The sequence below is a fragment of the Nansenia antarctica genome (assembly GCF_963989245.1).
Source record: "Nansenia antarctica genome assembly, chromosome: 15".
Taxonomy (NCBI): Eukaryota; Metazoa; Chordata; class Actinopteri; order Argentiniformes; family Microstomatidae; genus Nansenia; species Nansenia antarctica.
In genome coordinates this window covers 1,754,350-1,766,849 of record NC_137685.1, presented here as the reverse complement: position 1 = coordinate 1,766,849, position 12,500 = coordinate 1,754,350, and the positions used below count along the sequence as shown (strand labels likewise).

General features: G+C 49.3%; 1 protein-coding gene across 1 annotated transcript in view; it reads left to right on the top strand.

Annotated features, from left to right (window-relative positions):
* kif21b (kinesin family member 21B) overlaps positions 1-12,500 on the top strand; it is a gene marked incomplete at both ends in the record, with an annotated part of 56,865 nt that overhangs the window by 19,185 nt on the left and 25,180 nt on the right. Inside the window, 17 exon segments of the mRNA XM_080545761.1 lie at positions 483-705; positions 1,647-1,829; positions 3,183-3,332; positions 4,212-4,349; positions 4,939-5,021; positions 5,023-5,122; positions 5,323-5,438; positions 5,768-5,963; positions 7,124-7,316; positions 7,484-7,547; positions 7,919-8,155; positions 9,169-9,301; positions 9,439-9,586; positions 10,269-10,457; positions 11,034-11,233; positions 11,550-11,657; positions 12,332-12,500. The exon segment at positions 12,332-12,500 is cut by the window's right edge and continues 151 nt beyond it. Coding sequence (XP_080401887.1) covers positions 483-705; positions 1,647-1,829; positions 3,183-3,332; positions 4,212-4,349; positions 4,939-5,021; positions 5,023-5,122; positions 5,323-5,438; positions 5,768-5,963; positions 7,124-7,316; positions 7,484-7,547; positions 7,919-8,155; positions 9,169-9,301; positions 9,439-9,586; positions 10,269-10,457; positions 11,034-11,233; positions 11,550-11,657; positions 12,332-12,500 — 2,630 coding nt within the window.

Here is a 12,500-nt window from a genome sequence, read left to right as displayed (position 1 = left end):
ACGTTTATTGTCCTAAATGTTCTCTAGTTTGTATTAACGATTGTACGTAACTGTTTACAACTGAACCGTACTGTTTACATGTAGTAACAATAATGTTCTCATGCCAACATGTTAACCTGCTGGCTGTGGTTTTAACCCCTTGTTGACTATGACTTGGAAGGTGCTTTTAACCGGCTGTGTCTCAGGAGGTAGAGTCGCCGTCTAATGATCACAAGGTTGGCAGATCGGCGCTTCGAGCCCCGGCTGGCCACATGTCGAGGTGTCCTTGGGCAAGACACTGAACCCCAAAATTGCTCCCAGTGAGCGGGCCGGCCGGCGCCTTGCATGGCAGCTTGCCGCCATTGGTGTGTGAATGGGTGAATGAGAGGCCGTTGTAAAGCGCTTTGGAGCAGCTTTGGAGCAGCAAAAAAGGCGCTATACAAGTGCAGTCCATTTACCATTCCTGTCCTTGTCCTCCTGACCTCGTCTCCTCTCTTTCCCAGGATCCGTCCTCAGATGGCGAAGGAGAAGATCGAAGGCTGTCACGTCTGTACGCTGGTCACGCCCGGCGAGCCCCAGGTGCTGCTGGGTAAAGACAAGGCCTTCACCTACGACTACGTGTTCGACATCGACTCGGCCCAGAATCAGATCTACGATGCCTGCGTCCACAAACTGATCGAGGGCTGCTTCGAGGGCTACAACGCTACTGTGTTCGCCTACGGGCAGGTAAGTACACACACACACACACACACACACACACACACACACACACACACACACACACACACATACACATACAGGCACACACGCACACAAACACACACAGGAACACACACACACACACACATACACACACACACACACACACTCACACACTCACACGACTGTTGTGGTTACAACGCCACTGTATTTACATATGGATAGGACAGACATACACGCAAACACACACACACACACACACACACACACACACACATTAGATTAGATTACATTCAACTTTATTGTCATTGCAGAGTTCCAGACAACGAAATGCAGTTTAGCATCTAACCAGAAGTGCAAATAGTAATAATAAGAACATGACAATGATAGTGATAGGCACAGTATGGCACGTACGGTGGTTTAGAGGTACAGTGTATACAGTTATGAGCTATGTGCAGTTATGGTACCTTAGCTGTAGACATCAAGACACACATAGACATCAAGTAACAATCGACATCAGTCTTTAATCGAACAGCCGTGCCTTTTTACCTACTAAAAGAGCCGTCTCTTTAGAATGTAAATCTGATATTTACACACAACGATCACTAGTTGGCCGCTTGTAAATTAGCCTGCCTCCTACACAGAAAAACAGCAGAATAGCTTCATACTAGCTTATCCTGATGTGATGTTGAAAATGTAAGGACACTGGGTGGTAGAACGCACATAAGGGATAAGGAAAAGTCATGAAAGGAGGGTTCTGAAATGTGATCGAGTGCAAAGATATAACATGTTTTTTTACTCACAGGGGTCAAATGAGCCCTCATGGCTGATTAAGTGTTAAATGTTACATGAGAGATGAACCCATGGGAAGTCTACTGTAAGTCATTTCCAGTAAGCGAGCAACGTGTCAAAAATGAACCCATTCTCAGTCAGGTGTAAAAAATTAACTGGTTGTGTGTTGTCTCCAGACGGGCTCGGGGAAGACGTACACCATGGGCACGGGGTTCGACATGAACGTGTGTGTGGGGGAGCAGGGCATCATCCCGCGGGCGGTGCACCATCTGTTCCAGGGCGTCCAGCAGAGGCGGGCGGAGGCGCAGGCCGCCGGCACACACCCGCCTGAGTTTAAAGTCACCGCTCAGTTCCTAGAGGTAAACACCCACACACACACACACACACACACACACACACACACACACACACACACGCCCTCCAGGGTCTAAGGGGTGTGTCTATGGTGGTGTTGGTATTCTAAAATGGCTTCCAATCCTTCCTCTCCTCTCCTCCTTCTTCTTTGTGAGAAGCGCCTCCTCTCTCCTCACAACAGAGAGACAATGACCACCCTAGTGGACACGTCCCGCTTCATGGTGGTCGTGTGTGTGTGTGTGTGTGTGTGTGTGTGTGTGTGTGTCTCTATGGTAACCCTAACCAGATGTGGCATTAAACAGGATGATGGAGGGATGGCGGGATGGAGGGATGGAGGGATGAGGGATCCAGCCTAGGTAATATAACAGGAAGTGACAGCGTGCTGACAGACATGCAGTCGAGCCCAGTGCATTGTGGGTCCTGATTGATGTCAGTCATTAGCCCTGACATTACCCATGAGCCCATGGGAGAGAGGGTGTACAGGAAAGGGGGATGAGTTAGGAGATATGAGCTGATATGTGTAATAGAGTTGAACTGGCTGTACTGAGAGGTGCCTGGTGCAAGTCTGTTGTCTGGTTAGTGTTTGGTAGTATCATCTGTCAGGTGTGTGTGTGTGTGTTGACTGTTTTCATAATGTCAAAAAGCACTGATGGTATTTATGTCCTTTAGATATTGTACATGTATGTAGACATAAATAAAGCATTTAAAATGTGTGTGTGCGTTCGTGCGTGAGTAAGGCGCTGATTGTTGTATCTTATATCCATATGTGTGTGTGTGTGTTGGTGGTTAAGCGTGTGTGTTCTGGGTCTATAGCAGCCCTACTCCAGGCTGTCTCAGGGGACCACAGTAATAGGCTGCTAATACTGTCTGATTCACTTAGAGATGCTCTCTGCGCTTAACTCTCCTCTATCTCCATCTGCATCTCTATCTGTCCCTCTGTCTCTCTTCCCCTCCACACCCACTGGCAATGTATTGAAAAATAATGCTTTTAATTAATGAATTCTTTTTTCAATAACCTGATGTTTGTTAATGTACATTATACAACAGTTAGTTCCAACCAAGTCATTTGATTGGACAAGAGGCATTCCATGAGTGCTGATATACAGTATAACAGCACTGGGACTTTTAACTATAATGTATCACTCCGAAATGACCGTTAATACAAAGTAGCTCACCTGCAGATGTTTGTGTTCAGGTTACTAGGCAACAGTCCAGTTGCGGAACTATTTTTTGTTGACGGAGCCAAAATAAATGATTAAATAAACAAACAAATCATAATCTGTTGGCGCTTATTACTGTTAACTAATAAATTGCGCTGTAGAACTGTTGTATAAACTCCACATAATTGTGTATTACAGTTGTACAACGAGGAGATCCTGGATCTGTTTGACGGGACCAAGGACCCAGACCATAAGAGCAGGAAGTCCAACATCAAGATCCACGAGGATGTCAGTGGCAGCATCTACACCTCGGGGGTCACCTCCCGCATCGTCACCTCAGAGGAGGAGGTGTGTGTGTGTGTGTGTGTGTGTGTGTGTGTGTGTGTGTGTGTGTGTGTGTGTGTGTGTGTGTGTGTGTGTGTGTGTGTGTGTGTGTGTGTGTGTGTGTGTGTGTGTGTGTGTGTGTGTGTGTGTGTGTGTGTGTGTGTGTGTGTGTGTGTGTGTGTGTGTGTGTGTGTGTGTGTGTGTGTGTGTGTGTGTGTGTGTGTGTGTGTGTGTGTGTGTGTGTGTGTGTGTGTGTGTGTGTGTGTGTGTGTGTGTGTGTGTGTGTGTGTGTGTGTGTGTGTGTGTGTGTGTGTGTGTGTGTGTGTGTGTGTGTGTGTGTGTGTGTGTGTGTGTGTGTGTGTGTGTGTGTGTGTGTGTGTGCGCACGCGCGCGCGTGCGTGTCTATTGGCCTCACTCCACAAACTACTACGAAGCGAAGTGTGTGACTGAATGGTGAATATGTGTGATTGTAGAGTGAGTGTGCCGTTATGTAAGTGTATATGTATAAGGGTGTGAGATAAAGGATCTTGTGTGTGTGTGTGTGTGTGTCTGTGTGTGCATGTGTGTGTGCACGTGTTTGTGTGTTACTATTCGAGCCCCGGCTGGCCACATGTCGAGGTGTCCTTGGGCAAGACACTGAACCCCAAAATTGCTCCCAGTGAGCGGGCCGGCCGGCGCCTTGCATGGCAGCTTGTCGCCATTGGTGTGTGAATGTGTGTGTGAATGGGTGAATGAGAGGCCGTTGTAAAGCACTTTGGAGCAGCTTCGGAGCAGCAAAAAAGGCGCTATATAAGTGCAGTCCATTTACCATTTACCATTTACTATTCATCTCCAGTATGATAGCGTGTGTTCTCTGTGTATAGTCGGCTTCTAACTGCTGTGTGGTTCTGGTTGGTTCTGCAGCTGTTAGGGTGTCTGAAGCTGGGCGCTCTGTCCCGCACCACCGCCAGCACCATGATGAACGCCCAGAGCTCCAGGTCTCACGCCATCTTCACCATCTTCCTCTGCCAGATGAGAGTCTGCCCACAGGACAGCGACATGGTGAGGAACGGGTGGATGGAGGGATGGAGGGATGGAGGGATGGAGGGATGAGAGGTTGAGAGAATGAGAGATGGGGATGGAGAGGGAGAACAAGAAAGAATGAACGTATTGTTTTGTGTTATTACTTTTGTATCTGTGTTTATTGAATCATATTATTTGTATGTTTCGTGTTATGAAAAAAAACTAAATTAGCTGAACTGGAAAAGAAGAACATTTGTGTGTCAATGGATTTCTATTCCCACTGGTTACTGGTTACTGGTTACTGTGGTTACTGGTTACTGTGGTTACTGGTTACTGGTTACTGGTTACTGGTTACTGTGGTTACTGGTTACTGTGGTTACTGGTTACTGGTTACTGGTTACTGGTTACTGGCCAAACAGATAATCAAAACGTTTGACCGAGCAGTTGTGATTGGCCTTTACAGACGAGTGTTTTCAACAATGCCATGATATCAATATTACATATTATCTTATATCTCCTCATAGCCCATAAACAAGGAAGTAGTGAAAGAGTATAAGGTGATAAAGCTTGTTGATGTAGCGTCTTGTGGAGAGCAGCAGTTGTAACTCTCTGTCCCTCTGTCCTCCAGGTGAACGGGGAGGTAAACGGCGATGTTGACGGGGAGGTGAACGGCGTGGAGGGAGGGACCATCGCCAAGCCGGAGTACGAAACCCAAGTTCAACTTTGTGGACCTGGCCGGCTCAGAGAGACTCAAACGCACCGGAGCCACGGGGGAGAGAGCACGGGAGGGCATATCCATCAACTGTGGACTGGTGAGTAACGTGTGTGTGTGTGTGTGTGTGTGTGTGTGTGTGTGTGTGTGTGTGTGTGTGTGCATGTGCGTGTGCGTGTGCGCGTGCGCTTGTGCGTGTGTGCTTGTGCCTGTGTGTGCCTGTGAATTGTGTCTTAGTGAGACAGATGCGCTTGTCTGATATGATTCTGACGTGTGTGTGTGTGTGTGTGTCGTCCCTAGCTGGCCCTGGGTAACGTGATCAGTGCGCTGGGAGATCAGACTAAGAAGGGAGGCCACGTCCCCTACAGAGACTCCAAACTCACACGCCTGCTGCAGGACTCACTGGGAGGGAACAGGTAACACACACACACACACACACACACACACACACACACACACACGCACACACACACACACACACACACACACACACACACACACACACAGCCCACCTTTACTGCTGATACATAATCTCACCTCACTCTCTCTCCCTCTCTCCCTCCCTCTCTCCCTCCCTCTCTCCCTTTCCCCCTCTCTCCCTTTCCCTCTCCCCCTCTCTCCCTCCCTCTCCCTCCCTCTCTCCCTTTCCCTCTCCCCCTCTCTCCCTTTCCCTCTCTCCCTCTCTCCCTCTCTCCCTTTTGCCCTCTCTCCCTTTCTCCCTCTCTCCCTCCCCTCCCTCTCCCAGTCGTACGGTGATGATAGCGTGTGTGAGTCCGTCCGACAGAGACTTCATGGAGACTCTGAACACGCTGAAGTACGCCAACCGGGCCAGGAACATCAAGAACAAGGTGGTGGTGAACCAGGACAAGACCAGCCAGCAGATCAGCTCTCTGAGGGCCGAGATCGCCCGCCTGCAGATCGAACTGATGGAGTATAAGGCGGTGAGAGAAAGAGAGAGATGGATGGAGGAGGGGACAGGGAGCGACGGATAGAGAGGGAAGGGAGAAAGAGCGAGGGAGGGATGGAGAGGGTAGAGAGAGAAAGGGATTGACACTTTTGAATTGGAGGGGGGGGCAGGGACATAATAATGAACGGATGAGAGGGGGAAGGGGGTGGAAGGAAGGGAGGGAGGGGTGGAGGGAGGGATGGAGGGATGGAGTGAGCACTTTCCTCCTCTGGATCAACGTGGACCCCGAAGGTTATGGGACACGGGGGATCGCTTAGAGCCATAATGTGATCGACAGTGAGTTGCTAAGGTTACTAGACTAATGAGTTAATGATGCGTAACCATGGCGAGGGTCTTGAGATCGGGTGAAGAGAGATCTGACCTGACTGAAGAGAGTCTGAGAGTAATGGAGCGTGTGATTGGGTGAAATGATTGTGTCTTGTCTGTGATTGGATAAATGTCATTGTCATGCCTGTACAGCTCCAGATATACAGTACACACAGTACACGTCTGTGTGTTTGGTGTTGCAATAGGGTTATTGGGGAGAAATGGTGAGCTTAGAATGATGAGGTTCTATCTCCGTTTAGAATGATAAGGTTCTATCTCCGTTTAGAATGATAAGGTTCTATCTCCGTTTAGAATGATAAGGTTCTATCTCCGTTTAGAATGATAAGGTTCTATCTCCGTTTAGAATGATAAGGTTCTATCTCCGTTTAGAATGATAAGGTTCTATCTCCGTTTAGAATGATAAGGTTCTATCTCCGTTTAGAATGATAAGGTTCTATCTCCGTTTAGAATGATAAGGTTCTATCTCCGTTTATGGCAGTTCAGAGATATTGAGCGTCAAAGTTTTTACATTCCATTATGTGTTGTGAGATGGAACCTTTGTATTTTATGAATTACTAACTCAAAAATGTCAAAATTTTAAAAATAACACCACACAGGCATTAATAAACACCTAATGGATCAGATTATGTAAAAAACTAAATTCTGACAAATTGAGATAGAACTAATTCTAACGTCACAAAATTGTGAAATTATCCTGCTTATTTATTGGATTTTTGACTGGGTGAAATGACATGACTCTGCATTCTCATTGGTTGAGATACCCTCCTCCCGCGTGCTGATTGGCTGTCTCTCTCTCTCTCCCTCCAGGGGAAGCGTGTGACAGGGGAGGACGGCTCGGAGGGCTTCAGTGATCTGTTCACGGAGAACGCCATGCTGCTGAGAGAGAGCGACACCCTGCGCATGCGCGTCAAAGCCATGCAGGAGACCATCGACCACCTCAACGCGCGCATCACGCAGCTGCTCGCCAACGAGGTCAGCGCGCTGCTCGCCAACTCGGGAGGTAAGACAGCGAGAGTGACTCACGGCACACACTGGGTTACACTGCTTCCTTCATGCGTTGTTTATTGACAGACGCCAATGAGTGATCATCTGGCCTAGTCAGTCGGCCATTTTAAGTAGGTCAGATTGTATCTCTCTGTGACCTCACTGTGACCTTTTGACCTGCAGGGGAGGGCGAGGAGCAGATCAGCACTTTGATCAAGAACTACATCAGAGAGGTGGAGGAGCTCAGGTGAGGCGTCAGCTCTGCTAGGCTGTTTGAGAAGTCCATGAAGTTCTGTTCATGGAGTTTCTGTTTTGTTCTAGTCAGAGTCACTTTTATAACATATAACTAAGGGCCTCTATAAAGTGTTTTCCTTCCAATTCCATATTTTATTTCTCTCCTTATCGTTCTCTTTCTCTGTCTCTGACGCCATTGGTGTGTGAATGTGTGTGTGAATGGGTGAATGAGAGGCCGTTGTAAAGCGCTTTGGAGCAGCAAAAAAGGCGCTATATAAGTGCAGTCCATTTACCATTTTCCATTTCTCTGACTTTTTCCCTCTCCTCTCACCTTCCCCCTCTCTCTATTTCCCTCCTCCCCTCTCCTCTCATCCTCCCTCCCAGGTCAAAGTTGTTAGAGAGCGAGGCGATGAACGAGTCTCTGCGTCGTAGCGTCTCCCGCCTCTCCTCTCGCCCCTCCTTCCCCTCCTCCTCCGCCGCCCACAGCTCCGCCCTCCTCGGACACCCCCTAGGCTCCTCCCCCGGCAAGTCCATGGAGGCGGAGATGACCGACGTGATCCGGCGCGCCAAGCAGGACATCGAGAGGCTGAAGAAGAAGGAGAGGAGGCAGAGGAGGATGAGGTAGAGAGAAGTTAGGAGACTAGCTGGAACCCTCGCCTAGTTGGAGAGGGAGGTAGAGAGAAGTTAGGAGACTAGCTGTAACCTTAGCCTAGTTGGAGAGAGAGGTAGAGAGAAGTTAGGAGACTAGCTGTAACCCTCGCCTAGTTGGAGAGCAACACCTAAACCCTGTGAGGTCTCAAGCAGATAACACATTACAGGAACACAGAACACAGAACCCTCTCTGTTAGACACCACACTGGCAGGAGAGAAGGAGAGGAGGCCAGAACACTGTTGTGTCATTAACAGCTGATGGCAATTTGTGGCGACTTACTTCACTGTTTCATGACATAAATCCTTCTTCTTTTGAGAAGTGAGCTAGAGGATCAGCTAGGGCCTAGGGAAGCGAGCGACTGAATAGGTTTGGAACGGGGCCAGGAGTGTGTAGTGATTCTGGCGCTGTCACAAGCTGCTATTATTCATCCTGACTGCTGGTGGGGAACGAGAGGCAGAGGAGCTAGACCTCACTCACAGGTCCGTAGAGGCTCATTCAATTTCAGCGGAGGGAAAGAGGGGGAGGGAGAGAGGGAGGGAGGGAGGGAGGGAGAGGGAGGGAGAGAGGGGGAGAGAGGGGGAAGGAGAGGGAGAGAGGGAGAGGGAAAGGGAGAGAAGGGGAAAGGGAGTGGGGGAGGGAGAGGGAGAGAGAGGGAGAGAGAGGGAAAGGGAGAGAGGGAGAGGGAAAGGGAGAGAGGGAGAGGGGGAAAGGGAGAGAGAGACAGAGAGGTCTTTACTAATTACGAGAAGGTCCTATCTCTCCAAGTAGGCTTGGCAACACTCCCAAAACAAAATGGTGAATTTAATTACTGGAACAGTGGCAATGAAAACAACCTGAGGTTTTAATGACTGGGAATGTTAACAGTAGAATGTTAGCAGTAGAATGTTAGCAGCAGATCTGTGTGTGCTACAGTTGGGACTATTGAGCTTACTAATATATCTATATTACTAATATGTTTACTGTGCACATTTTCTCATTGCAGTCCAGAGAAAGAGAAAGGGATGAAGAAAAGAGTGAAGTTGCACTCTCATGAGAACGGAGAGAATGGAGAGAACGGACAGAACGGGGAAAATGGACAGAACGGAGAGATAGACTCGGATGAAAACTACACCGATGTAAGAGAGGCGCAAGTCAAGTCATGACTTGGAGGCATATTACAAATAAGAAGTTATGTGGGGATCTAAACGTGTGTGTGTGTGTGTGTGTGTGTGTGTGTGTGTGTCTGTGTCTGTGTGTGTGTGTGTGTGTGTAGGATGTGATGTCCCCTCTGCAGGAGGAGGAGCGGGAGGAGAGCGGCTGTGACGAGGACGAGGAGGAGGATGAAGAGGAGGAGAGGGATGAGGAAGAGTTTGACAGTGACGAGAGCCAGGTGGACTCCGACTCTGACTCAGATGAGAAAGGTGAGCGGACGACAACAACTCACCTGGTCTCCAAGCTCGTCCTTTTTTTTTCTCACAACTTTGTTTATTGAAGTTTTCATGACAGTACACAATCTGCAGTAGGTCAAACTGTACATATATATGCTAGACATATTGCACATACCTACATATATGTAGTCACAATAGAAGTCTATTGAACGTAGACTACAGTAAATACATCACACACAAAAAGAAAAAGAAATAGCTAGGACACATGGCCGATTGAAAACACATTGATTGTATAATTAGGACAAGGATTATACAGGAGAAATCAATAAATAAAACAAAAAACAAAACAAACATTACACTTCACTATACATGTAGCTAGATTATCCCAACCAGATGATACTAGGATAAAAGTGATTATTGCTTATGGGGTGTCAATTGAACACTGTTCCCCAACATAGGTAAAGAAACGGCCCCATGTTTTATAAAATCTCGCTGTTGAACCCCTTATGACACTCCAAGCTCATTCTTGACCGTGTGTTCGGGTTCTACCACTCAGATGTCCGGTGCCACACAAGAGAAACTCCATTTGATGTTGATGAATTCACAGTTGACAGATGTGTACTCCATCTGAAGTTTGTTATCACGCTTCAACTCTGACCTTTCACCCCTGACCTTTCACCTTCCTCCCCCCCCCCCCCTCCCTCCCTCCCTGCAGCCAACTTCCAGGCCGACCTGGCCGACCTGACCTGTGAGATCGAGATCAAGCAGAAGCTGATCGACGAGCTGGAGAACAGCCAGAAGAGGCTGCACCAGCTGAAGCTGCAGTACGAGGAGAAGCTCATCCTCCTGCAGAACAAGATCAGAGACACGCAGCAGGAGAGAGACCGCGTGCTGCACAACCTCAGTGAGTGGCACTCTGGGTACTGTAGTCTCCACAGTAGGAACTCTGGGTACTGTAGTCTCCACAGGATCACCACAGTGAGTTGTTCCTATGGATGACATACTGCGCAGGGAGCATTCCAGCATTTTGCACCCCCCTCATTGAGTGGAGAGGGTTATGTTATGGACACTATTGGTTTCGGGGTAATGTAGGCATTGTCTGGGTAACGTCGGCCCCTGTTTGCAGATACGTTCACTCAGTGAGAGACCAAAGGCGGGAACCGTCGCCACAACTCAAGTGGGTTGTGGTTGTGGTCAGTGGTTTTTCCCTCCCAGCCTCATATCGTTCATTTCGGAACGCCATAAAAATACATCTGCGCTCCCTGTCTAACGTTATATATCTAACATTACATGTTGTGTGAAAGTTCTGTTACGTCGTTACGTATCCTCACACATTGTTAAGTGGGTATATGGAAATCCTTGGCCTTTCCTAGTGGGTATACGGCCTAGTCCTGCGTATCACCTAGACTACAGCACTGGTTGTGGTTGTGGGTGATGTAGTTCACAGCGGCTTGATATCCCTTTCCCTCTCTCCCGTTAGTGTCGATGGAGAACTACACGGAGGAGAAGGCCAGCAGGATCAAGTCTGAGTACGAGAAGCGTCTGAAGGAGATGAACAGAGACCTGCAGAAGCTGCAGGCGGCACAGAAGGAACACGCACGACTGCTCAAGAACCAGAGCCGCTACGAACGAGAGCTGAAGAAACTCCAGGCCGAGGTCAACGAGATGAAGAAAGCTAAGGTGAGGAGGAGGAGGAGGAGGGAGAGGAGGAGGAGGAGGAGGAGGAGGAGGAGGGGGGAGAGGAGGAGGAGGAGGAGGAGGAGGGAGGGGGAGCAGGAGGGGGAGGAGGAGGAGGAGGAGGAGGAGGAGGAGGGGGGGAGGAGGAGGAGGAGGAGACTAAAACAATTCCAAATTTTACAAATAACACCACACAGGCATTAAGAAACACATGGATCAGATTATGTAAAAACTACATTGACAAAAATGGAGATAGAACCTTATAATTCTAACGTCACAAGATGTCCACCTAATGTCCTGTTCCCCTGCTGTCCCCCAGGTGGCGCTGATGAAGCAGATGAAGGAGGAGCAGCAGAGGAGGAGGATGGTGGAGGCCAAGAGGAACAGAGAGATCGCCCAGCTGAAGAAGGAACAGCGCCGACAAGAGGTGTGTGTGTGTGTGTGTGTGTGTGTGTGTGTGTGTGTGTGTATGTGTGTATGTGTGTGTGTGTGTGTGTGTGTGTGTGTGTGTGTGTGTGTGTGTTATGTCTAAACTGGGGCGGCTGTGGCGCAGGAGGTAGAGTCTCAGGAGGTAGAGTCTCAGGAGGTAGAGTCTCAGGAGGTAGAGTCGCCGTCTAATGATCGCAAGGTTGGCAGTTCGGCGGTTCGAGCCCCGGCTGGCCACATGTCGAAGTGTCCTTGGGCAAGACACTGAACCCCAAATTGCTCCCAGTGAGCGGGCCGGCGCCTTGCATGGCATCTTGTCGCCATTGGTGTGTGAATGTGTGTGAATGTGTGTGTGAATGTGTGTTATATAAGTGCAGTCCATTTACCATTTACCATCATGCTTTCTCTCTTTCTGGTTCGTAGTCAGGTTAGATATTGACATTTAGAAATGTCAAAACTGGCATATCTTGGTCACTCACTGTCAGCCTCACTCTCTCTCTCCCCCTCCCTCTCTCCCCCTCCCTCTCCCTCCCCCCTCCCTCTCCCCCCCTCCCCCTCTCTCCCCCTCCCTCTCCCTCCCCCCTCCCTCTCCCCCCCTCCCCCTCTCTCTCCCTCCCTCCCTCCCCCTCCCTCCCCCCCTCCCTCCCTCCCCCTCTCTCCCCCTCCCTCCCTCAGTATCAGATCCGGTCTCTGGAGAGTCAGAAGCGGCAGCAGGAGTTGGTGCTGCGGAGGAAGACCCAGGAGGTGACGGCGCTGAGGCGCATGGCCAAGCCCATGTCGGAGCGCGTGGCCGGGCGCATGGCCCGCCGCATGCAGCCGCTGGACTCCGGGGCGGAGCTGTCGG